Source organism: Sphaeramia orbicularis, chromosome 6 (genome assembly GCF_902148855.1).
Source record: "Sphaeramia orbicularis chromosome 6, fSphaOr1.1, whole genome shotgun sequence".
NCBI lineage: Eukaryota > Metazoa > Chordata > Actinopteri > Kurtiformes > Apogonidae > Sphaeramia > Sphaeramia orbicularis.
The window spans coordinates 25,301,842-25,328,030 of record NC_043962.1 but is presented as its reverse complement, the minus strand read 5'-3'; the positions used below and the strand labels follow the sequence as shown (position 1 = coordinate 25,328,030).

The window sequence follows — 26,189 nt, the reverse complement described above, 5'->3', positions numbered from 1 at the left end:
CAGTAAAGTGATGTAAATGTAGTAAGGTGACTATTATGCCCTATGGAAATGGACATACTCACATACCAATAAATCAGTTTCATTAGTGTTTATGAAAAAAGAAACCATGAAAAAAACAAAACCTTAAAACACATTTTGGGAGGGGTCATTTAATGTTGCATCCGAATTGCACAACACTTTGTTATTCACCATTTTATTACGTTCCAAGATTCAACTAGTATTACTCATCTGTGTGTTAAGTAAGATTAAACAATTAAAATTCATTTCAGTTCATGAATTTTGTCCTTCATAACATCATAATATTGAATAAATGCTCATTTTGTTATGACATGACAGAGAAACAAATCCAGTAACAATGTGGAAAATTACGCGTCTCCTAACTATTCTGTCAAACCGCCCTTTCTCTTTCAGTTGACATCTATTTATACGTTAGTCTCATCCATATTTGCAGCCTCTAAAGTGGAAGTCTTAGGGATTGGAAAGCTAGTGTACACAGTGTTCATCTGAGTAGCATCTGGCTTATTCTAAAACGAGATTTGTTTATTACTGTTGAACCAAATTGTTCATTTGGTAAATGTTACACACGATCTGATCCTTTAACAGTTGCCATAGAGAAGGTAAAGTTTACACAATAACAAAATAAAAGTTATTTTTAGTCCCCATAATACAAAGCACTGCAAATGTTTTGTCACTGCGCCTTCAGAATGCCAAGAATGTAATAAAGTAGTTGTTACAGAGCAATTACTTACTGGGATTTTTTAGCTTCCTCTTAAATATATAAGATTTGTGTAAGAAAAGAGAAGCAAATCTTTTAAATAAAGAGGTCTGAGGTGCTTTCAGTCACACCTTTAGTACATTTTCATCCAGTCTACTTTGCATTATCCATGGTTTTTATTAACCACATCTGGAAAATAAACAGAACACAGCACAAATCCACTCAGTATGAATCTTACTCAGGATATGATATAATATACCAAACAGCTACAATTTAATCTTTTTTATTAAACTTCTTTGAAGATTGTTTACTTCAAAACACACTTAATTTTTTTCACTTGTGGTGGAAAATACCAAATTCCTTTTTAATGCTCGCTGGCCTGTCACTTTCACTTCTCAATCCACTCCCAAAGGTGGCCGGGGCAGATAACCTGTTCCCACATTACGCCCACTTTCCATATCCTTCACTGGGACGAGGAATCTTAAATATAAATTTCTAACATTGTCTTAATGAAGTCCAGGTTTTTGGATGAGGCACAAATTGACCTGACGTTATCTGGTGTTGGCTAGCTGTAGAAAATCCATCCCAGATGTGAGGGACACTTGGTTGTTTCGTTTTTAAGAATCACTATCAGTCAATTGACGGATGAAAAACACTCTCACACATGGCAAAGGAATGTATCAGTTACCGGAGAATTAAGGAATTGGCAATGGAAAATTAACGTGAATATGAATCAGTGTGTTTAACGAGACACAGAGAGGAGAAGGAGTAATAATTAGATTTTGACCTGACTAGCAGTGATCTGTAGGATTAAGGCAGGTGTTGGATCATATAACTGCTATCCTGAATGAATATATTTACTTGATCTTGGCATGCAAACATTGAGTCACTACAATAATATGGTCGAGGTAGGTTTATACCTTCAGGCAGGCAGACTGAGTGTGGTATTACAACAGGCTGGCGTTGCACTACGACAGTCATTGGGTTCACTCCAGTACAGCTGGAAATGGGACACTTATGCACATAGCAGACATGACCGACGACAATGGCTCCTCTGCCCAAAGTAGATGGAGATGAAGTGGTCTGCCAGGAAGCCCAAGCTGCGAAGTTGGACTGATGGTCAGATGTTTGTTCTAGTCTGTGTGGAAAAAACCTAAGTGTTTACACAATCCAAGACCGAGAGTGGGCCAAGCCAGCTCACTGAGGGAATTCAAAACACTGTATCCCAAGAGGGCACCCTGTGGAGAAAAAACCTGCTCTCCATAAATGGCTAAAGTCAAGAGTGCGAGTCTTATCAGGAGTAACAGAGTTACTTGCTGTGCGCTGCAGCTGAAGAGAACAAAACAGATCCAGAGGCATTCATTCAGATTGACCACTATGAAAAATATTGACCCTATTAATCCAACTAAACCCCATCCACAGTGTAATCGTTATAGTTTTTCTTTCATATAGTATGTCAGGTTAATTTGTTGTGGCTAAGCGGGGGCTGTCTGAGCTCTCCGCTTGGCTGCACTGTAAAAGATTCAACCCTCTGATAATAAATCAATACAGCCTGGTGTTCAGACAGAAGTCTCTAGGGACTGTAAACATTTCTCTCACACTATTTCCCAGTCTAAGTGTTGATGTACTGAAGTGACTAAGAAAGGTGAAAGGATACTTATTCCTGGCTTTTATCCCCCTGGCAGTTGTCGTATGTCCAGCGAGCTCACAACTGCATTAGCGAGGAAAGAAAGGTCTGCAATCTGCTGTTGTATATGTCTGGTCTGTATGTATTGGAATTATTATCCACAAACTTTATATGTAAAAAATTTCAAGCTCTTAACATAGTCTACATAGTTTTTACAGGTGTTCTCTACATGAAAAAGTGAATCAATGGGATCCATTTATTGAACAAAACAAGTGTCATACTGATACAAGGTGTGATTTTTGTACAGCTATGAACTTGCAGGCCAAACACCGCACACTGAGCCTCTTTCTTTTACCTTAAGTCGTTTGTCATTTCCAACCTAATGCTTCCCACAGTCCTCTTGTTAAACAAATGGTTTCCTTTGTCATTATTTGAGAACAGCTGAGAAATCTCTTCAGCTTCATGGACTCAGTGCAACTGGCCAGCAGGCAGAAAGAAAATGCACAAGGGTCACGTTTCATCACACTCTAAAAATAAGACTATTTAAATGGTATAACACACATTAAAACGGACACATCAAACACGGACATTGCATGCTATCACTCATCTGATATCCTGTGGTGGGACTGACATTTACACCCTGGGCATGAGAAACTAAAGCCTCATTATCTAAACTCCCTGCCAAGCAGATGCCTCATTTGGTTCATGTGACTTTGTTTCCTCTCTCTATTTTTTCCTCACTGTGAGTGGACAAAGTGAATCAGATTAGAATCAATCTTATATGAAAATACAATTTGGACAAGTGACTTTAGGCTCTCACTGTGCCATAGCCTTTTTCCGGAGATTGCCTGACATTTCTGTACACTTGTTGAGGATTAGCACTGTCCGGATAATGTCAATAGTACAAGAGTAATTTCTCTCCCGTGGCATTGCACTTGACTGAAGCAGTCCTCTTGGATAAATCTGACATTCCTGACTTTCATTACTCAGGAGCTGAACTAAACCACATAGCTTACAGTAAAATGAAATATGTCTGAGTTACAAACTCTTGGATCCTGCCCAGAGGCAAACATTTTGCTTCAAATGCATATTTTGTCTTGTTGCATCTGTCACTCACATGTTTGTGGAATCACTGACAGGAAGCATCGATAGCACTGCCAAAACAACTGTTACACACATGCATATTCAAAGCTACAATGCTCTTATCATTACAGCATGGAGTGAGAATGCATTGCAAGTGGTATTCATTAAGTGATGTGATTAAAATGAGGATAAATTGTAATGTAATAATAGGATTAAGAAGAGGCACATGTTTCCTTTAAAATGTCAAAGTCTGTGCTTTTTCACTGTCTCATTTAGGACTGATACTGCTAACTCTGCTTATATTATAAAAACAAATGTTATTCATTGCTCTAAGCGCCCTGATTTCCCTTCATAATATCACAGGCGCCATCTACAGAGATATACATGCACATAACACACTTCTCACTGGTTTTTTTTCAGTCGTTTCCTTCTTAAAATGTCTTGCTTCCCACTCCTTTCACAGACGTGTTTAAACTTTAGAGCTCTATCAGCTCTCCCTCTCTCCTCTTTTCCCTCCCACCTTACCTCCTCCTCTCACTGTCACTGCGCTTCACTAACTGAGGTGGGTCTTTTTTACGCTGTCTGCCCTCACTCCATTTGCTCTTTACTGTCAGGACGCAATGAGGTTAACAGCACGGTGCATTTTTGGGACCCTGCTGGCCGTCTCTAGCCTCTCTTGGATCACAGCTGCCTCTGGTGAAGAAGACTTCCAAGAGGATAAGGGATTTGAACCTTGTGCTGCAACCCTAACACCTGAGGGTCCATGCAAACATGAGGAGGAGACCACGTGTCCTTACCTAGTCACCCTGCCACTACTGACTATCAATTTGCCAATGCGGCTCAGAGAACTGGAGCAGATCCTTGAAGATCTCCAGAAGCTGAAGGACAATGTGGATCAGCTGAGGAAGATATGTGCAGATTGTACAGTAAGCCAAACTGAGAGAGAATGTGGCAGTCAAACAGAAAGAGAGCATGAAAAGCTGCATGAGGATATAGATACACGTGAGGATGGGATGATTTTGATGAATGAGACCAATGCTGAGATACAAAAAGAGAATGAAAGAGATTTAAGGCATGAGTGTGGGATTAATAGGGTTAAAACTGAAAACACTGCAAAAAGTGACGGTGATACTGCATCTGAAAAAAGAGACAGTTTGAAAGAGAATGAAAGAAAAACATGGGACTTGAAAAGGGAAACCAGTAAAACAGTCGTAAAAGAAAATGAGAAAGAGGAAACCCTGAGAGAAGTGCCCGAAAAAGATGGAAAAACCCATAGAAAGGTAGACGGGGTAAAAGGGAAGGGCAAACTGGTACAGACACAGGTGCCGACAGCTGGGAAGAATGAGGGAAGAGTGGAAAGAGAAGAAGTTGTTGATAAAAATCATGAGGAGACAGAGACAGACAGAAATAAAGTAGACAATTCAAAGGGATCCCAAGAAGATACGTCAGAGAAAAAACATCCCAGTAAAGTTACAAACAGAGAAAAAACAGAAGAAAGTGACCATCACGTGTGGCAAGATGAGACAAAAGAAACAGGGAAAAAGACGCAGACTGAAGACGACAGGACCGGAGATAGAATAAAGATGTCAGTGGATGATGACGAGCATACAAATGAGGACCGAGAGCAACACAGGGAGGAGAGAAAAAAGGAAATGGCAAAGGAGGTAAAAACACAGGAAAATAAAGAGAAACCAAAACAGACGGAAGACACTCAGCTCACAAAAAAAGAAAAGATTGTTAAAGAGGGGGAGGACAGGGAGAAAGAAAAGAAGACCAAAACAGGAGGAGAAAAAACTGTTCAGGGTGAGCAGAGCAGCAGTGATGGAGACTTAAAAAACAGTAAAGCAATTGAGAGGACAGACTTGTTTTCGGACAGCTTGACTCCTCACTCTACCACTGATTTAACTTCAAGCCCTAAGTTTACGGACTTGGACAAAGCTGTAACCTTTACGTCATCTCCATCTCTGTCATCCCCCATTTCACATTTTATCACAGATGTTGACGAAGAGGTGAAAAAAACAGCTAATGGACTGAAATCCAAAAGCACAAACTTTATGGATGCTGGAAGTACTGAGTACCCAAACTTTGATTCAGACTCTGGTTTTAGGACCACAAGTAGGCCAGCTACAGCTACACCCACAATAAGTCCACTGGAAGACACAGGACAAAAGGCAAATGGTGCTACAATTAGGTTCACTAGCACAACCAAGGATAAAGGTAGCTCCACTAAGACAACATTAATTACCACTACTCCTCGGCAGACTTACACTACTACATTCTCAGCAGTCACAGACCACAGCCGATGGACATCTAAAAAGAACATTAGCTCACCCACAAAGACTGGTGGTAAACATACACAAAGCCAAGGACCAAAGCCTAGTGAAAAGCATAAACCTGGAATTAAGCCTGAAGCAGACCAAACGCTAAAACATCCTAAGAATGACCGTAAACTTGTCCAAGCACCTTTACCTGACAAAAAAACAAATAATGACCAAAGGCAAAAGCCCCCTCACCAAAAACCCACAACTGATCAAAAATCCACATCTGTCAAATCCCCTAAGCCGGTCCAAATTCCAAAGCATAACCAGAGGCCTCAGCTTCATAATTTACCAATTGATGAAGATCAGAAAAATGAACAAATACTTAAAAATGACCAGGTGCAAACAACTGGTCAAAATGAGTTACCAACCCAAAAGCCGAAATCTCATGATAAAGCGTTGCCTCCTGTCCAGAAACCTACATCTCAGAAGAAACTTGTTGCTTTGAACACAACAAACTACAAAGACCCTGCAACTGAACAACAGCCTATATCTGATGAAATCATAACACAAAGCCCCAGTGCTGACAAAATCACAATCCATCCTCCTAAGGTAGACAGGCCTGACCAGAGAAAAGACCCTGACAAAAAACTGAAAAGTGAAGACAATGTAAAATCTGATGGAAGGTCAAATGAATATTTCACACCTGTTGGAAAAACTGAATCTGAAATAAATCCAATGAGTAGTGTCACACCAAACCCAAATGAAAGCACTCTGAATGAATTTAAAGAAAATGATCAAAATCCATCACTTGAGCCTAATGCATCTGTTCGGGTGTCAACACCTGGACCAAAGCCTGCATCTGATCGGACTGATCCTAAATTAAAGCCTAAACCAAGCCTGCATATCCCAAAAATCAGCCAAAAGCCTAAACCTGGACAGAATATCACCAAAATTATCCAAAAGCCTAAACCAGGACAGAATATCACCAAAATTATCCAAAAGCCTAAACATGGACAGAATATCACCAAAATTATCCAAAAGCCTAAACATGGACAGAATATCACCAAAATTATCCAAAAGCCTAAACCTGGACAGAATATCACCAAAATTATCCAAAAGCCTAAACCAGGACAGAATATCACCAAAATCAACCAAAAGCCTAAACCTGGACAGAATATCACCAAAATTAACCAAAAGCTTAAACCCGGACAGAATATCACCAAAATTACCCAAAAGCCTAAACCAGACCAAGCACCTAAAGACAAATTCAAAACATCTGACCTTGACCAAATCCCTGAAGCAGAATCCAATACAACACTCAAACGATGGCCTTCTCCTGAACTCAGGCCTTCAACCAGACCTACAATTAATCCAGGTGCAACACCTGCTCAAAAGTTAAAACCAGCAGTTCAGTCAGAGTCAACCCCAAAGACCAAAACAGATCTAGATCCAACTTTTATCAGTGGGGTGGCTTCAGAAAGCACCCATGACACTGAAACTGGTATACAACCTACATCTGGTCCTATAAAACAGAGTACTGGGGTGACTCATTCCCAAAGGGGCACAGAGTTCAGTCCCAGTGATAGGAAACCCAGTCCTCTGGGTCCGAAGACCTCTAACACCATGGACCCTGATCCCTTTCCTCATCTCAGTATTCTCCCAGAAGGATTCACATTGAGTCCAACAGGAAGAATTAAATCTGATCTGAGAACACAAACAACCATTCAACCACCATCAATCTTATGGACAACAAGACCAAAAACCGTCATTGGTGGGAGCTCCAAAAGTCTTATTTCTAGCACCACTCCAGGATCCACAAGTCTATCTTCCAATACTGACTCCAAATCACAATCTAAGATATTTGATAATGTAGATGAAATAGCATCCAGCCAAACTACAACCAGAGACAAAACAACAACCTCAGTCCCTTATTCCAATGTCCAAACTACCTCCACAGTCAGCTCTGACTTCAGGTCAAACCAATATTTCATACCTATTGAAAAGACTGAATCTGAAACAAGTACAAGTAGCGTCACGCCAAATCCAAATGAAAACCATGTGAGTGAATTTAAAGAAAAAGATCAAAGTCCTTCAGCTGAGTCTAATATATCTGTTCAGGACTCAACATCTGGACAAAAGCCTACACCTGATCGGACTGACACTAATCTAAAACTGAAACCAAACCAGCGAATCCCAAACAAAAACCAAAAGCCTAAACCTGGACAGAATGTCACCAAAATTATCCAAAAGCCTAAACCAGGACAGAAAGTCACTAAAATTATCCAAAAGCCTAAACCTGGACAGAATGTCCCTAAAATAAACCAAAAGCCTATACCAGGACAGAATGTCCCTAAGATTGACCAAAAGCCTAAACCAGGCCAGGTACCTAAAATCAACCAAAAACACCCTAAGTTTGAGACAGACCAAAAAACAAAGCTTAAGCCTAAACCTGAACAGGCACCAAAAGACAAATATGAAACACCTGAGTTTGACCAAATCCCTGAAGGAGAATCCAACACAACACCCAAACAATGGCCTTCTCCTGGACTCAGGCCTCCAACTAGACCTGTATTCAGTCCAGTTGCAACACCTGCTCCAAAACTCAAACCAGCAGTTCAGTCAGAGTCAACTGCAAAGACCAAAACTGATCTAAATCCAACTTTTATCAGTGGGGTGGCTTCAGAAAGCACCCATGACACTGAAACTGGTATACAACCTACATCTGGTCCTATAAAACAGAATACTGAGGTGACTCATTCCCAAAGGGGCACAGAGTTCAGTCCCAGTGATAGGAAACCCAGTCCTCTGGGTCCAAAGACCTCTAACACCCTGGACCCTGATCCCTTTCCTCATCTCAATACTCTCCCAGAAGGATTCACATTGAGTCCAACAGGCAGAATTAAATCTGATCTGAGAACACAAACAACTGCTCAATCATTATTGATCCCAGGGACAACAAGATCAAACACAATCTTTGGTGGGACCCTCAAAAGTCTTATGTCTAGCACCACTCTAAGATCCACAAGTTTAGCTTCTAATACTGACTCCAAATCACAATCTAAGATATTTGATAAAGTAGATGAAATAGAATCCAGCTGGACTACAACCGCAGACAAAACAACAACCTCAGTCCCTTTCCCCAGGGTCCAAACTACCTACACAGTCAGCTCTGACTTCAGGTCAACAACCACTCCCACCTCTGCCTCCAAGTCCAAACAAACTTTTATGCCTATTGAAATGACTGAATCTGAAAAAAGTACAAGTAGCATCACACCAAATCCAAATGAAAACCGTGTGAGTGAATTTAAAGAAAAGGATCATAGTCCTTCAAGTGAGCCTAATATACCTATTCAGGACTCAACATCTGGACAGAAGCTTACACCTGATCAGACTAACACTAAACTAAAGCTGAAACCAAACCAGCAAATCCCAAAAATAAACCAGAAGCCTAAACCTGGACAGAATATCACCAAAATTATCCAAAAACCTAAACCTGGACAGAATGTCACCAAAATTATCCAAAAACCTAAACCTGGACAAAATGTCCCTAAAATCAACCAAAAGCCTAAACCTGGACAGAATGTCCCCAAAATCAACCAAAAGCTTAAACCAGGACAGAATATCACTAAAATCAACCAAAAGCCTAAACCAGGCCAGATACCTAAGATCAACCAAAAACAGCCTAAGTTTGACACAGACCAAAAAACAAAGCTTAAGCCTAAACCTGAACAGGCACCAAAAGACAAATATGAAACACCTGACCTTGATCAAATCCCTGAAGGAGAATCCAACACAACACCCAAACAATGGCCTTCTCCTGGACTCAGACCTTCAACCAGACCTGTATTCAGTCCAGGTGCAACACCTGCTTCAAAGCTCAAACCAGCAGTTCAGTCAGAGTCAACTGCAAAGACCAAAACAGATTTAGATCCAACTTTTATCAGTGGGGTGGCTTCAGAAAGCACTCATCACACTGAAACAGGAATACAACCTACATCTGGTCCTATAAAACAGGGTACTGAGGTGAACCATTCCCAAAGAGGCACAGAGTTCAGACCCAGTGATAGGAAACCCAGTCCTCTGGGTCCAAAGACCTCTAACACCCTGGACCCTGATGCCTTTCCTCATCTCAATAGTCTCCCAGAGGGATTCACATTGAGTCCAACAGGAAGAATTAAATCTGATCTGAGTCCACAACCAACCATTCAACCACCATCAATCTTATGGACAACAAGACCAAAAACATTAATTGGTGGGACTCTCAAAAGTCTTATGTCTAGCACCACTCCAAGAACCACAAGTTTAGCTTCTAATACTGACTCCAAATCACAATCTAAGGTATTTGATCATGTAGATGAAAAAGAATCCAGCCAAACAACCACCCGAGACAAAACAACAACCTCAGTCCCTTATTCCAATGTCCAAACTACCTCCACAGTCAGCTCTGACTTCAGGTCAAACCAATATTTCATACCTTTTGAAAAGACTGAAATCAAAACAAGTACAAGTAGTATTACACCAAATCCAAATGAAAACCTGGTGAATGGGTTAAAAGAAAAGGATGAAAATCCATCACTTGAACCTATTATATCTGTTCAGGACTCAACGTCTGGACAAAAGCCTACACCTGGTCGGTCTGATGCTAAGCTAAAACCAAAACCAAACCAGCAGATGCCAAAAATAAACCAAAGGCCTGTACCAGGACAGAATGTTACCAAAATAAACCAAAAGCCTAAACCAGGACAGAATATCACCAAAATTATCCAAAAGCCTAAACCTGGACAGAATGTCCCTAAAATCAACCAAAAGCCTAAACCTGGACAGAATATCACCAAAATTATCCAAAAGCCTAAACCTGGACAGAATATCACCAAAATTATCCAAAAGCCTAAAACTGGACAGAATATCACCAAAATTATCCAAAAGCCTAAACATGGACAGAATATCACCAAAATTATCCAAAAGCCTAAACCTGGACAGGATGTCCCTAAAATCAACCAAAAGCCTAAACCTGGACAGGATGTCCCTAAAATCAACCAAAAACCTAAACCAGGCCAAGTACCTAAAATCAATCAAAAACGTCCCAAGTTTGAGACAGACCAAAAAACAAAGCTGAGACCTGAACCTGAAAAAGCACCAAAAAACAACTTTGAAACATCTGACCATGACCAAATACCTGAAGGAGAATCCAACACAACATCCAAACAATGGCCCTCTCCTGGACTCAGGCCTTCAACCAGACCTGTATTCAGCCCAGATGCAACACCTGCTTCAAAGCCCAAACCAGCAGTTCAGTCAGAGTCAACCCCAAAGACCAAAACAGATCTAGATCCAACTTTTATCAGTGGGGTGGCTTCAGAAAGCACCCATGACACTGAAACTGGTATACAACCTACATCTGGTCCTATAAAACAGAGTACTGAGGTGACTCATTCCCAAAGGGGCACAGAGTTCAGTCCCAGTGATAGGAAACCCAGTCCTCTGGGTCCGAAGACCTCTAACACCCTGGACCCTGATGCCTTTCCTCATCTCAATACTCTCCCAGAAGGATTCCCAATGAGTCCAACAGGAAGAATTAAATCTGATCTGAGACCACAAACAACCATTCAACCACCATCAATCTTATGGACAACAAGACCAAAAACTGTCATTGGTGGGACCGTCAAAAGTCTTACGTCTAGCACCACTCCAAGATCCACACATCTCTCTTCTAATACTGACTCCAAATCACAGTCTGTATTGGAAAATGTCAAAGAAACAGCATCCAGCCAAACTACAACCCCAGACAAAACAACAACCTCAGTCCCTCCCCCCAGCGTCCAAACTACCTCCACAGTCAGCTCTGGCTTCAGGTCAACAACCACCACCTCTGGCCCTGAGGCTCCTGCTGAGGCCTCCACTCCCACTGCACGTGAGCTGCGGGTAAAAATTAACCAGGTGGCTGCTTTCCTCAATAACAGTATTAATCCAAAATTAAGACCCTCAGACACGACCTCCAAGGATCATCCTGACGTGGATGGCAGAGGCAGCACCTTCTCAACACTCCCACCTAAAGGTAACACTTTTTTTTTACCTTGACAGTGCTTAATATACTTTTGTGTTATCAGGCACAGAACAATATAAGAAATGTAATGTTCTTCACTCAATAACAGATCTATGAGAGTAAAAAAAATTATAATTTATGATCAGTTATTTTCCAAATATACTGGTCTGATTAACTTTTTATTAACTGGCATTACATCACAGTAATTAAGGAAATAAACTGTTGTGCATTGGTATTTTAGTGCTTCTGATTGCATTACTCACTCATAAAGTAATCGACAATGACCTCAGTGCCAGAAACAGCTAAAAGGATTAACAAGACCACACAGAACCTCATTTATTATTTTTAAATGTAATTATGTGGTTAGAGATCATCTTTGTAGCACACATCATGGCTATTATTTATCAAAGACGGAATCTGCAAGTGTGTGCAAAATGTATCTGTCAGTAATTATTAGCCTTAAAACCACAACTATGTGTGGAGTACATCTTTAAAACATCCTTCAGTGGAATGTGTCTGGCAATACACAAATAATTCAGCATTAAATCAATCTTATGAAAATGAAATATTGTATTAAAAAAAAAAACAAAGGCCTGACATACCATGCATGGGCTGGAATTTCTAGTTGTCACCCTTTAAAAGGTGCATTAATGTACAGACATATCTTTTTTCAGGACACAAGTTTGATATGAAATACACACAATACAGCTACACTGTTCTAATAGAATTAAGGCCATGCTTCATGCTGATGTCTTTTCAACATTTATTTCTCTTCCTCTTAAAGGCACCACTGAAACACAGCAAAAACTATGGCGAAATACAAAGCACAAATAATGAATGCATATTTAGGTCTTTGAATGTCTCTTGGGCTAATGCTAGAAAATAAACAGGTCCCAACATGCTAATATAAAAGAGGATTCATTCAATAAATGTCTGATATAAAGCTGAAAACATATCACATTGTCCAAATAAGAACATAAGAGCATTAAATACAACATAAACAAACATCATATACAGTTTGTGCATCTTAAACTGTGTATAATTAACATTGTCTTAAAGCTGTTATGTGTCTGACCTTATCTATTTGGCTTTTATCCCATATTGCCTTCTGCTCTGGTCATGTGATACAAACATAGAATAAACTTTATTCACAAAGCATTCATTTCAAACCAATCACTGTTTCAAATGTATGTTTTTTAAATCACTATTTACCAATTTCTCTGCTTTTGTGCTTTATGACACTATGATTTTTTTGAACTCAAATAATGACTCATGTGAAATGCCTATAATAAATTTCACCACCAAAAAAATGATCTCTCTGACAGTTAGACACAGTGTGTGGGCCTTTAAACCCAACCAAACAACTTTATGGTGGAAAAGCACTGACCTCTTTTGCACTGTCCACACCCAACACTGATGTCACAGTTCACGGTTTCATCCCAGCTGCAGAATGGTAATTCCACCTGCTAAATGTCAACAAAAAGCAGCATGCATGCAGCCTAATTTCTCTATAAATGAGGGAGGGTCTACTACTTCAGGGTAAAAACAAATCAAATATATTGCACATCTATTTTTGCACTTATCTCTGAATATATCTTGTATTTATTGACTGGGGTGTCAACTTCTTTTTATTGGGTTTTTAACTGCTTCTAACCTTGGTCTTAGTCCAGAAGTTTTTTTTTTTTTTTAATCTTGTATCACAATCATTCTTTTCGTGACCCATCTCTCTCTTATGTTGTCCTGATTGGTGGCGTTTGGAGCACTTATCATGTCTATAGTCATCTCATGTTATTATGTTTTGAAAAAATCCCAGATAGCAAAATCATAATGGCTAAAATCTGGCCCAAAACTGGCATGGCATTTTGGCAAAGTTCTGGGCGGATGTATGGGCCCTAAATGGTCCAAAATAGGCAAGCCAAAATCAAACCAGAAGGAAGCCAAACTTCACCCAAAACTAATTGGGGACTTCCAAAATACAGCCATAATTGTCCCAGAAAAGCCCCAAATCCCCATAATCCAACCAAAAAGTAGCCAAAACTGACCCAAAGAGAGGCCAAAAGGAGGCCAAAATTCACCCAAAATTTGTGTTGATCATGCTTTTAAAATGAAGTGGGGTTTTCTTCTGGGTAGAAATTCCCGCTCTTTGCGCAGTGTTTTGGCTTTACAGAAATATGCCAAAACACAACCAAAAATCATCCATATATGGAATAAGATGTTGCCGTTCTTTAGTCAATCTTCTGTCTTGCCATAAACATGCCATACCATCCCTATACTTGATCCCACTCTTTGCCCAGTCTTTTGGTTAATCAGACATATGCCAGAACTCAGACATATATGGCTGGTGCCTTCATATCTATGATGGATAACCTTAATCATACCACAGTTAAGCCTAAAGGTTTTCATAATGCCAAAAGAAAGCCAAAAATGCCAAATGTATACCATAATACTGCCAAAATAGTTGCTATCTGGGTACTGACTGGGGCATCAACTTCTTTTTATTGGGTTTTTAACTACTTCTAACCTTGGTCTTAGTCCAGAAGTTTTGTTGTTGTTTTTTTTTTTAAATCTTGTATCACAGTCATTCTTTTATTGACCCATCTCTCTCTTATGTTGTTCTGATTGGTGGAGTTTGAAGCACTTATCATGTGTATAGTCATCTCATGTTACATATTTTATTTATTTATTTATTTACTTTTAAATATAGTTTATTTATCATTTGCCAGTTTTACAAAGATGAAGATCTTCAGCAAACAATAAAAAACTGTGCAAGGTATGTAAAATTACAAGTATTTAACATAAAACATGAGAATCATATCACATAACTTGCCAGAGGGTGCAGGGGTTTACAAAAAAATGCCAAAATGTATACAGATGTTCACAGTTCTTGTTGCCTTTTGATTAAGAGAAAACTTAATTGAGTCGATGTACTGTTTGACCTCACTGTGAAGAGCATTAAAAGAAGTTTTTTGATGAGAGAACTTGCATTTGTGAATGTGGAATTTTGCCAAAAGAATGATAAGGTTGATAATGAATGTTTCATTAGAAATGGTCTTATTTCTGTTAATATCAAAGAGGCCAAAAAGCACATCTCTCCAAAACAACTTGAAATCTTTTTCAATGTATCTAACAACAAAATTACAAATATCAAACCAAAAGCTTTGGACATCCAGGCAGTGCCAAAATAAATGTGAAAGTTTTTCAGTGTTCACAGAACAGAAAGTGCATTTCACATCAATGTCTCTTTTGAATCTTTTTTTTCGATCAAGATCTTTTTATTGAAGTTTTCTCAATATAATACAAGTGCAGTGCTGAATGGTCATTAAAGAAATCTTAAGTAAGCATGGATGTAAATTAAACGCAGCTAGCACTATAGAAAAACAAAACAAACAAAACAAAACAAAACAAAAAAAACAGCAAAGCAGAGCAAACAACAAACTACATAAAATAATCCCTCCTCAGTCATTGCCAGTGCACTAGAAATAATAATAAGGGGTCACTATCATGACAAAAACCTATGCTAGGAGTAAGTATGGAGTAAGCAGCATTATTAAACTGCACTTAAAAGTCAAGCACTTACAGGGTCTGGAATGGTTTTAGGAAGGGACCCCACACTTTCTGGAATTTCCCATTTGATTGCCGGAGTGAATATCTAATTTTCTCCAGTTTTAAGCAGGACATAATGTCTTCTAACCACTGTGCATGAGTGGGGGGGCTTTTAAATCTTTTAAGAATATGATCCTTAGACGGGAGTTACATGTTATTATGTTTTGAAAAAATGTCAAAGAATGTCATCATCTAACTGATAAATAAATCTATACGGGTATAAAGTAAACTGAACATTTTCTGATCCATCCACAGTTATCAGAGACTGCTCGGACCACCTTCTGAGAGGGAAGACGGACAGTGGAGTGTACCTGGTGACCCCTGACCCCAGCCGCAGCTTCTCAGTCTTGTGTGACATGGAGCTGAACGGAGGAGGATGGACAGTCCTGCAGCGCCGGAAAGACGGCACCGTGAACTTCAACCGCCTCTGGGACGACTATAAGGACGGATTTGGGGACATAAACGGGGGGGAGTTCTGGCTGGGCAATAATCTGATCCACCTGTTGACCCGGGAGAGGGACATGATGCTGCGGGTAGAGCTGGAGGACTTTGACGGGGTGACGGAGTTTGCAGAGTATGAGCACTTCAAGGTTGCAAGTGAGCGCATGCGCTTTAGACTGACAGTGAGCGGGTACTCGGGCACCGCGGGCGATGCCCTCCGCTTCAGCAAGAGATACGACCACAACAACAGGGCCTTCACCACCCCGGACCGGGACCACGACCGGTACCCATCCGGGAACTGCGGGGCCTACTACAGCTCCGGGTGGTGGTTTGATGCATGCATGGCCGCAAACCTGAACGGGAAATACTACAGCGGAAGGTACAAAGGAGTCCGGGACGGGATCTTCTGGGGAACGTGGCACAACATCTCCACAGAGTACTACCCCACTAATGAGAGACAGTCTTTTAGAAGTGTCAGGATGATGATCAGACCAAAGGGCTTCAAGCCATGAGATGAGCTCAAGTGACTGTGACTTTCTGCCAAAGAATGTTCAACAAATAATTAACTTCAAACTTCAACCATAAGCTCCAGAAGATGCTCCTTGCATTTTAATATCATAGTCCACGCAGTTATTGTTGCCTACACTATTAACACAATGCTGCCTCCTTGTGTTTGATTCATTAATAGTGGTTTGTTTACAGGATGAAGCTGAGGGTGTACATAGTTGGTTAGTCCTACTTGCAGAGTATCCATCCATACTTTTTTTTTTTTTTTAATATCAAAATTTCATAATGTTTTTTTGTCGATGGTGGAAAATGTCCAATGACAACAGAGGGAAATCCTCTTCTGAAGAATTATTTTTTATTTTCAGTGAATATTTGAACATTGTTACAGTGATAGAGTCCTGTAATAATGGTTTATCAACGATAATTATGATTTTTTTAAACATGGTTTTATAAAGATAAATAAAATATATGTATATTAAAGCTTTGTATTAGTTTCTCCTGTTTTTGTGTAGAAAAAAAATACCCAAATGCTGCAAAACTCAGGTTCCCATCATCCTTTACGCACATACGACAGAACCACTGATTGGATTACATCCAAAAAGGGGCGGTGCTAGATTTATACAATCCTTATACTTCTGGTTTGTCAAGTTACAATAAAAACCAGACGAAAACCGGAACCCAAAAAATTAGTTCCCTTCAAAATAAAAGCTCAGTGTTTGGGTTTATATTTAGAGGTGACAAAAACACAGCAAATGGTTACCTGTTCCCTAGTGACGCCAAAAATCCTATGCTTGATGAGTGTCGACGATTTGCTACGTGAAAAAAGCTGTTGACAATATGCATCATCAAAATAGAGCACCAGCTTAAATGAAAGGGTTTGATGAAGGTTACTGTGTAATTGAGCTATTTATACTTTACTTGAATAACTTATACTTTACTTTGGTAATTCTGCATCTGAGGCAATCAGCACAAAATTTGAAGAACCAGTTTACACTTTACTAATTTTGATTTATTTATTCACTTATCTATCAGGCACAATGTAGTGGAACAGTGCACATATAGAACATCTGATGTTTTACTCAAAAAGTGCAAAAAAATTGACCTAGTTTTTAACTCTCATCTCTGGTTGCACTTTTCAACAGAGAAACACATTTACAGTATAAACAACAATAATATAAAAACAGTATAAACACTAGTATAAGCAAAAAATATAAAAGCCTATTCACATGTACCTCACACACCCACACACATTCACACTCTGAAAGAAAAAAGAAGAAAAGAAAAACAGTCTGAGCTGACCACATTATAACATTATACATTTTAGAGGTGGGTACATTCTTTTTCTGTTTTCAGCCAGTTCTTAACCTTTACTGGGAATGTTTTGACATCTGTTATCAGTTTTATTTTATTTAATGTTATGTTCCAGATGTGACTGCCCTTTATGGAGAGAGTTGACTGTCCACATGTGGTTCTTCACTGGGATATTTTATAGTTATTGTGACTCTGCTGCTGTCCTGTCCTATGGGACAAAATGTCAAAGTGGCTCTTTTGCTGAAAAATTAATACATTTGTGAATCATTTTCAGGAAGCAGAAATCAGTGAAGCTTTCACATTTATATATATATATATATATATATATATATATATATATATATATATATATATATATATTTTTTTTTTTTTTTTTTTTTTTTTTTTTTTTCCTTTTTTTTTTTTTTCTTTTTCAGGATGCATCAGTGATGTCAGTGAATCTGCTTTTTAGCAGTAAATTTCAGAGCTTGATTGAACTGATGCATTTTATTGTAGAAGAAGCTGCTTTAGTCCAAACTGTTAGACCAGGGGTTCCAAACTCATTTAAGTTCAGGGGCCACATACAGCCCAGTGGGATCTAAAACAGGCCAGACCAGAAAAATAATACGAGTGAAAAAAGTAGCATAACATTATGAAAATGTTTACATCTGCAAAGTATTCTTTGAAAAATGTGACTAACATGAACAATCACAAACAACCTGAAATTTCTTCAGAAAAATAAGTGCAATTTTCACAATATTGTGTCTCAGGTTATCTGTAGTTTTGTTGCACAAATGGTGTAATGACAATAAAGACTATTCTATTCTATTCTATTCTATTCTATTCTATTCTATTCTATTCTATTCTATTCTATTCTATTCTATTCTAGTCTAGTCTAGTCTATTCTATCATTTACGCATGCATTACGACTTGCAGATCACAGTGGATCAACACAGGAACAAAACATTTAGTAACAGACATAATATAGTTAAAATTGTACTTACTTCTCTCAACATACTTCAGATTGTTCATATTTGTTCAGGTTATTCACATTTTTTGTGAAGAGACAGATTGTAAACATAAACAATGTCTTGTAATTTAACTTCTTTTTTTTTACACTAAAATAAAGACAAACATCTATAAATAATTATATTTATAGATTTTAATGATAGTATTTTACCATTTCGGTCCAGTTGAGATTGAATTGGGCCATATGTGGCACATAAACACACACAATTATCTATCTATCTATCTATCTATCTATCTATCTATCTATCTATCTATCTATCTATCTATCTATCTATCTATCTATCTATCTATCTATCTATCTATCTATCTATCTATCTATCTATCTATCTATCTATCTGTATATTACAGTCAGTGTGCCTTTCCTGTGTTTCAGACTGTTCTCTTATTTGTTTTATTTTGTTGTTTGTAAATTCCAGTTGACTATAAACCGGATGTGTGTTCTTGCCTGAACTAAAGTACTCTTGACAGTATTATGGTCTCGTGGTCCGTGTTCATTCAATGCCACCTTGTTACACAGTTCACAGTGTGTATTCATCCGTGTAGTGTGTGTGTTTGTGTGTGTGTGATGTGGATGAGCTGCTTCCTCAGGTGACAGAGATGTTTTGGAGTGCTGCAGGTCCTCTCCGCTCCTTCAGTCCCAGGCTTTTCTCCACACTCCGCTGTCCTCTGCACACTTGTCGGTGCTTCTCCACTTCCACTGGTGTCAGATCCGTGACAGAGCCGGAGTCCAAGCCTCCTCTGAGGCAGTGGGCCCTGGCTGTGAGCCCCTTCAGCTCGGTGCGGGCTCATCTGGGCTGCAGTATCTCCGTCCGCCCTCTGGACCTGCATGCCTTCCCTGAGGCCGACCGAGCCTTCGTCACAGTCCACGGAACCGGCTCCGATCAGGACCTGGAGCTCTGCGTGGATCAATGCCACGTCCTGTATGATGAGCAGAGCAGAGAGCTGCGGATCTCAGCTGACAGAGTCCACAGTGGGGTGGCCATAGATCTGAGAGCACCCATCAAAAGTAGTGAGTGACCACTGCAGGACATCAGAACAGTAGTGGAGTAAACAATCATTTCATTATTTAGACCAGGGCTGTCGAAGTCATTTTAGTTCAGGGGCCACATTCAGCTACATTTGATCTGCAGTGGGCCGGACCTGTAAAAAAAACAAACAAAACAAAACATAATAATATATAAATAATGACAACTCCAAATTTTTGTCTTTGTTTTAAAGTAAAGAAAAAAAATTAAATTATGAAAATACTTACTTTTATAAACTAGCCAAACAAAAAAGATGTGAATAACCTGAAAAACCTGAACTTTCTTGAGAAAAGTAAGTGCAATTTTAACAATATTCTGCCTCAACTTATCATTTCTACATGTACATTATGGATCAGATCTACAAAGACACTAAACACTCAGTAACAGGCAGAAAAGAGTTCAAATTGTGCTTAATTTTCTTTAGACATTTCAGGTTGTTCATATTTGTTCAGGTTATTCACATTTTATTGTTAAAGGATAGCTTGTAAATGTAAATATTTTCATAATTTAATGTTATTTTTTGCACTAAAACAAAGAAACAAATTTGAAGTTGTTAATTCAGATTTTTTGCTTAATTCAAGATTTTTTGCTAAATTTAAGATTTTTAATTTTTTTTTTTTTTGTTGCTTAATTCAACATTTTTTCCTTAATTCAAGCTAATTTTTTTTTTCCCCTTAATTCAGTTCAAGACCGTGGAATTTTTGACTTTGCAAAAACTTCCCAAGGGCCGGACTGGACCCTTTGGCAGGACACATTTGGCCCCTGGGCCGCATGTTTGACACCCCTGATTTAGAAAAAAATTCACTGAAATTTACAGTGTGTCCTTATAACTTGTGTTTTTGTCAGATCTGTTTATTACCACTCAGGGAGAAGGTAACGTGCACGTGCAGAAGATGGAGTGTGATATTTGCAAAGTGCAGACAGAGAAGGGAAGCTGCACCCTGCACTCTGTCAAGGTGAATGATAGCATAAGTGGTTCTCAGACTTTTTATAGTGGAGTACCCCTGAAATATACTTTTTAGCTAAGTGCCCCCAACTCTTGCTTCAGCATTTTTGACTGAAAAGAATTAGGCAAGATTTGTTCCTGTGCCAAAAATGTCTGTTTTTATTTTCAGAACTGTGCAAACAAATATATTTAACTGTAATATATCTAAAGATAACACATTTTTTAAAGTAAAATTTGTGTGCAAAATATAAACTGAAAAGTACCCTCTTTCATTGATTTAAAAAAAAAAAAAAAAAACTAAATTGGTCATTAATTAATAAATGAACCTTTCATCAATAAAAAATAATGACTTAGCTACTCAAACTCTTTTTGAATAATACAAAATAAAAATGCTCTTAACGTTACCAAAGCTGAAACAAGATGGTTGACAATAAAACTATTATATGAATGTATTTGTTGTGTTTTATATTTCAGCATTAATTCTCATTATTTATTTTGTATTCAGTACACGATGACTTATTTAATGTATTTTTCCATATAAATTTCAAGTACCCCCTGGGCTTCCTCCAAGTACCCCTGGGGGTACATGTACCCCACTTTGGGAATCCCTGCATTAGACTAATGCTTGGTTCAATATTTTGGATTATTACTTTACTTCAACCTGTTTTTTGTGTTTCAGGGACACCAGGTTCAGGTGCAGACTAAAGGAGGGCAGGTCACAGGTTTGGGCACCATCCATGGCAATGTGGACATCATCACAAGTGGAGACAGTGTAAGCAGTGTGTAAACAGTGGTGGAGAAGTGTTTTTGCACACCACCCCATATGTTTGTGATATATTGCATTATCCCTTTAACCCCTGACATGTCTGTGGTGAGCGTTTAGAATGCATGATTTATTTTAAATATTCATAAAAATTCAACTCAATGGCAAAAATTTCAAAACATGCTGAGAGACTAGACCTCGCCCTTTCCATAGACATCTGAGCATGCTCAGTGCACCCCCTCCCACCCGTGTAACAGAGGACAAAACAGACCAGAGAGTGAGACTGACTCACTATAAAAACAGACTGCTTGGACTTTTTTTAAATGCCATTTTCCTTGCGTTTTTTTGTTTTTACTGTTGTTTGCAGTGTTGTGGTGATTTTCCTTTATTTTTTTTAATTGTGTTTTTGCCGAGTTTTGACTGTGTAAATGCTTTCTGGAGTTTAACTAGGTGCCAAAAAGCAGCTGGACTGATTTAGAAAAAAAGAGCTAAAACAAAAACTACTGGGCCAAAATTCAAATACTTGTCGTTGTTCAGTGTGTCCCAATTCACAGATCATGTTTTACATCCTAAATCTCTTATTGATGTACATTCTGAGTGACTTATTTAGCAAAAACCTGTCAAACTGTAATTCTTCTCTTTGTTTTTGTCTGTTATTCCACCCTGTTTTGATCCTAAAACACACAGTAAAGAAAAACCACTGAAAAAAAGGAACACAAGCACATACTCACAGCAGCTTTTATGACACTGAAACAGATGCAAATTCACAGCAGCATGTTTACCTGGAATAATGTCTCAGGGGTTAAAGGGTTAAGAATCACTCTGAAATATTTGAACTCTGCCTAGTATTGTGCCATTTTTAAAATCCACATGCTCCCTTCTGCACATGCTTTGTTCCGTCAAGATCAAAACTGGGTGTTTCAGCAAAATAATGAATCACATCCACGGCATGACATGTGGAAACTGTCAAGAATTTAGTCATTATTTTTCCTTAACAATACAAAAAAAATTACATTTGTTTATGTCTGTCTGATGCAGCAACAGCCTTTTAATATTTTATGATGATATTTGTGTAAAATTTTAAGGGTGTGCAAATGCTTTTTTCCACTACAGTACTTTGTACAGTACTTTGTACTTGCATTCAGTCATTAGGGGGCAGCAGCAGCACTCAGTTAAATGTTCCCATATTTTGGGCCATGCCTAGGTCTGTTACTCCTACTTCTCCTGGCTCCAGCCCAGTTCAATAATCAGTTTGTGTGCTTGCAGGTAGTGGATGTGAAGAAGCTCCAGGGAACCAAAATGAATGTTTCAACAGAACACGGCTCTTTGAAGGTTAAAGCTATCTATGCTGAGAGCAGCTGCGTTTCCTCCTGCTCTGGGAGAGTAGAACTGGGCCATGTACATGGTGAGCAAAAAGACACATCTATAAACTATAACCTACATCACAGCATATCATCTGTTTATTTACATCTGTGCTAGTTTTACATGTAAAAGCAGAGTGAAGCCAAAACCGGACCACTCATTACTGTCATTAGAGTAATCTTGAGTATGTGTTCTTGCACATGCACATCCACAGTAGAGGCCACTTGTGATACAGTGTCTCATCAAGGGCACCTCAGTGTGTTTGAGGACAGTCCAGATGCTGAAATGCCAACAGTATGAGTAATGGGTGACCCAGATGTACAGCAGCCTGTACTTTGGTTGAAACCAAAGTGAAGAATTATTACCCTGCCCCCTGAAGGGGAGGCAAGGGGTATTGTTTTTGGTTCAGTTTGTATGTTTGTTTGTTAACACTCTAGCAGCAAAACTATCAGTTGAATTCATACCAAATTTAATTTATAGATTGCCAGTGATCCAGAATAGATCTCATTACATTTTGGGAAAAGCAGGTCAAAGTTCAAAGTTTTTATGAATTTTTAATATCTTTTTTTCCCCCCATTTACTTATAATGGGCGAAATTTCAAATGTCTGTAGCAGCAAAACTATTGAGTGAATTCATACCAAATTTGGTTTATAGGTTGCCAGTGATGCAGAATAGATGTGTTTACATTTTGGGAAAAGTAGGTCAAAGTTTAAGTTTTTTAGGAATTTGTAAAATCTTTTTTCTTCTCCCATTTACTTACAATGGGCAAAACTTTCATGTCTATAAAAACATCAATTTTGTTTCGATTTACTTCAAACTTGGTACATATATAGAGGCAATTGATATGCTGACATCAGCATACATATAGACATGATGACATCAGCTGGATTGTGGCCAAAATAAGTCACAATATGTGCGAGGGGCGGAGTTTGTTGTGCCTGGTACCACATGTTATACTAGAATTTGTCTTTATTTATGTACAGTGTAATAAGCAAACAGGATAAGTGTATGAACTTGTTTTAAGTATTTGCAGTAACCTTTCACAGCTGCATTCCTCAGACTTAGTAAAAGATTTTGTTACCTAAAGAATCCTGTCACAGGCTTCCATTTGGTTCCCATTAATCCCAGATGATGAGCCTGTTGTTTGTGTTGGGGTACCTATAAACTGTTTAGTTGTAAAACTTCACTCTTGGAAGCACAGACTGGACAATAAAGCCTGTAGCTTGAAGTGTGAAAATAAATGCGTCATTCATGTAGAATTTTAATGTGTTTTGTACACATACAAACCTCTCGTCATCAAATAGATGGAAACAATTATAGCTTAGTGACACAGGTTATAGATATGTTAACAGTGACAGGCTCTTTTCCTGCTGATAATTTATTACAGATTTAGTACCTCAATGTTAACTGGGAGCCAGTTATATTAGATTACACTGATCCTGTGCTTTTGTCCATTTCAAAAGGTAACGCCACTGTAAAGAACGTCTCTGGAGATACAGTCATAGGTAAGGAAGCTCATTCTCTGCACAACGTATGGTCTCTGTCAGTATCTAGTAAAAGAAAACACCTGTGGGTTGTTTTGTTGTACAGATGGTTCTAATCGTTTCCTGAAGGTCTCCTCTCACAGCGGAGACATAGATATCTACGTGGGAGATAGTGGCACTGCTGAAGTCTTAAGTGAGGAAGGTAAACATGATGTATCCGCATTCATCCTACGCTCTCAAAAACAGAGGTACCAGCTTGTACTTAAAAGGGTTCAAATGCTTGTTGCTGGGGGTGTACTTTTTTGAGAGACATTTCTGTACCCTTTCGACATGGTCCATTTTTGTACCTTAAGTACTTTACATAGAAAGAAAACTCTCTTATAGTTGATAATTCCATGATGTTTAAAGTTTGAACCGGTGGCCTAATTGAGAAAAAAAAAAAATGGCATAGGCAAGCTACGACATCAAGACATGGAGGTGTGAATGAAAACTTGATAAAACAGAGATTATGGCAATAATCAGAGGTTCTAATAAGCTAAATAAATTATTAGGCTATTATCATTGAGCTAATTGGGCTATTAAATTAAAACACAAATTATTATTAAATATAATATAGAGTAATTACAGTATGATATATAATAAATAATGTGCTAAGCCTAATGTTTTAACTATAATTAGTCCTACTGTTAAGTTATCCTAGCCTATAGCCTATTGTCATGGTCTACACACATTTTTTAATGCTGCAGGGTACCTTATAGTACAAATTTGTACTTTACATAACTTTGGACCCTTGTTCATAGTCTACAGGTGCAATTCTGGCCTCCTAAAGACCAATATTGTACTTTTGAGAGAACATTCTTAAAAAAAATGGACTTATAGGTACATAAATGTTCTGATCTCGTACCTCTGTTTTTGAGAGTGTATGCTACACAGTTTCCCTCCGGTAGTTTTTTCTTATATTAACCTATCCATTCACACACATACACACACCTATATTTAGGGGCTGTGTGTGTGCGTGTGCCCTCATCTTTAAGAGCAGGGGTGGAGCTCTGCGGAGCGTCGGTGGACGTCAGCCCGGAGGTTGTTCTGCACGGAGCGGAGAACAACACAGATGAAGGCCAAACCACAGTTACTGGTGAGCAATAAATTATCTTTTCACCACACTACAGTCAGTCAATTAACTACACCCAAAACAGGACTGAGTTTTCATTCCACGCTCCACTCATTTCCCATAATTCTGCCATGTGTCCTGTTCTGTGTCTCTCAGGCTTTATAAATGGAGAGCCTCACCATGACCAGTGGGTCAAAGCTCGGGCAAACAGAGGCTCTGTCAGACTGAAGACACAAAGCTGGTTCGAGTCCCTGAAGCTGGGAGGCTGAGTTCTAAACGACAAGATGACCACAGATGTATGTTGTATTTCTGCACTGAGTTTTGTTCATATATTCAAGCAAAGAGAGAAAAAAAAAAACACTGCAAGATGTCTAAAATCCGGTGCCATTTACAGTATTAAATCCTCTGTATGTGCTAAAATTACTATACATACATTAATTCTGGCAAGTGTACTGTGTAAGTGCCCAACAATCGATGACAGTAATTATAAAAACCATTAAGCTTAATTAAATAACGATTAAATATCAGTCTTGTGTTAGCAAAAGTTAATAATTAGGAAATCACAGGATATTAAGTACATTTTTCACACTCTTCCCTAAGAAAAATGGTTTCATATTGTTCTAGATCAGCCTCATTGCAGGATCTGTACTTGTCTTCACACTCATTTCACTAGACTCTATACATCCAAACATCCTGCTTACGACACATTCATCCTTTGAGAGTGTTACATAAACCAAAGGTATATCAAGATTGTTAAAAAAAAATTAAAAATAAAACAAAGAACAGTATGCAGACCAACAGACTGACACCCTGGGGTGATGACAAAGTAATTAAAAACATGCAATACAACATTAAATGATGGTGAAAATTAACAGTTTCCCTCACCAGGCTGTTGAAC

At 38.6% G+C, this 26,189-nt stretch overlaps 2 protein-coding genes across 6 annotated transcripts; both read left to right on the top strand.

Moving 5' to 3' along the window:
- Nucleotides 1-3,982: 3,982 nt before the first annotated feature.
- Nucleotides 3,983-16,730, top strand: LOC115421070 (mucin-5AC-like). Of its 5 annotated transcripts, XM_030136777.1 has the most exons (4): nucleotides 3,983-7,659; nucleotides 8,866-8,895; nucleotides 10,141-11,741; nucleotides 15,588-16,730. In XM_030136777.1, the coding sequence occupies exons 1-4, from the start codon at nucleotides 4,046-4,048 to the stop codon at nucleotides 16,283-16,285; spliced, it is 5,943 nt and encodes a 1,980-aa protein (XP_029992637.1). In that variant the 5' UTR covers nucleotides 3,983-4,045; the 3' UTR covers nucleotides 16,286-16,730. The 5 variants fall into 5 exon arrangements, with proteins under 5 accessions (XP_029992637.1, XP_029992634.1, XP_029992638.1 ...); XM_030136774.1 differs by having other exon boundaries at nucleotides 8,866-11,741; XM_030136778.1 differs by lacking the exon at nucleotides 8,866-8,895 and having other exon boundaries at nucleotides 3,983-8,579; nucleotides 11,256-11,741.
- A 2,330-nt stretch (nucleotides 16,731-19,060) lies between these two features.
- Nucleotides 19,061-25,802, top strand: fam185a (family with sequence similarity 185 member A). Its single transcript, XM_030136780.1, has 8 exons — nucleotides 19,061-19,608; nucleotides 20,471-20,580; nucleotides 21,250-21,342; nucleotides 22,600-22,738; nucleotides 24,160-24,201; nucleotides 24,287-24,382; nucleotides 25,181-25,315; nucleotides 25,448-25,802. Exons 1-8 carry the CDS (start codon nucleotides 19,197-19,199, stop codon nucleotides 25,558-25,560), a joined length of 1,140 nt encoding a protein of 379 aa, XP_029992640.1. The 5' UTR covers nucleotides 19,061-19,196; the 3' UTR covers nucleotides 25,561-25,802.
- Nucleotides 25,803-26,189: the final 387 nt, after the last annotated feature.

Coding starts and splice junctions, on each gene's coding strand:
- LOC115421070 (XM_030136773.1), top strand. CDS start 4,046: ATGAGGTTAACAGCACGGTGCATTTTTGGGACCCTGCTGGCCGTCTCT. Junction 11,742..15,587: donor CTCAACACTCCCACCTAAAG/GTAACACTTTTT, acceptor ATCCATCCACAG/TTATCAGAGACTGCTCGGAC.
- fam185a (XM_030136780.1), top strand. CDS start 19,197: ATGTTTTGGAGTGCTGCAGGTCCTCTCCGCTCCTTCAGTCCCAGGCTT. Junction 21,343..22,599: donor TCATCACAAGTGGAGACAGT/GTAAGCAGTGTG, acceptor GTGTGCTTGCAG/GTAGTGGATGTGAAGAAGCT. Junction 25,316..25,447: donor AGGCCAAACCACAGTTACTG/GTGAGCAATAAA, acceptor TGTGTCTCTCAG/GCTTTATAAATGGAGAGCCT.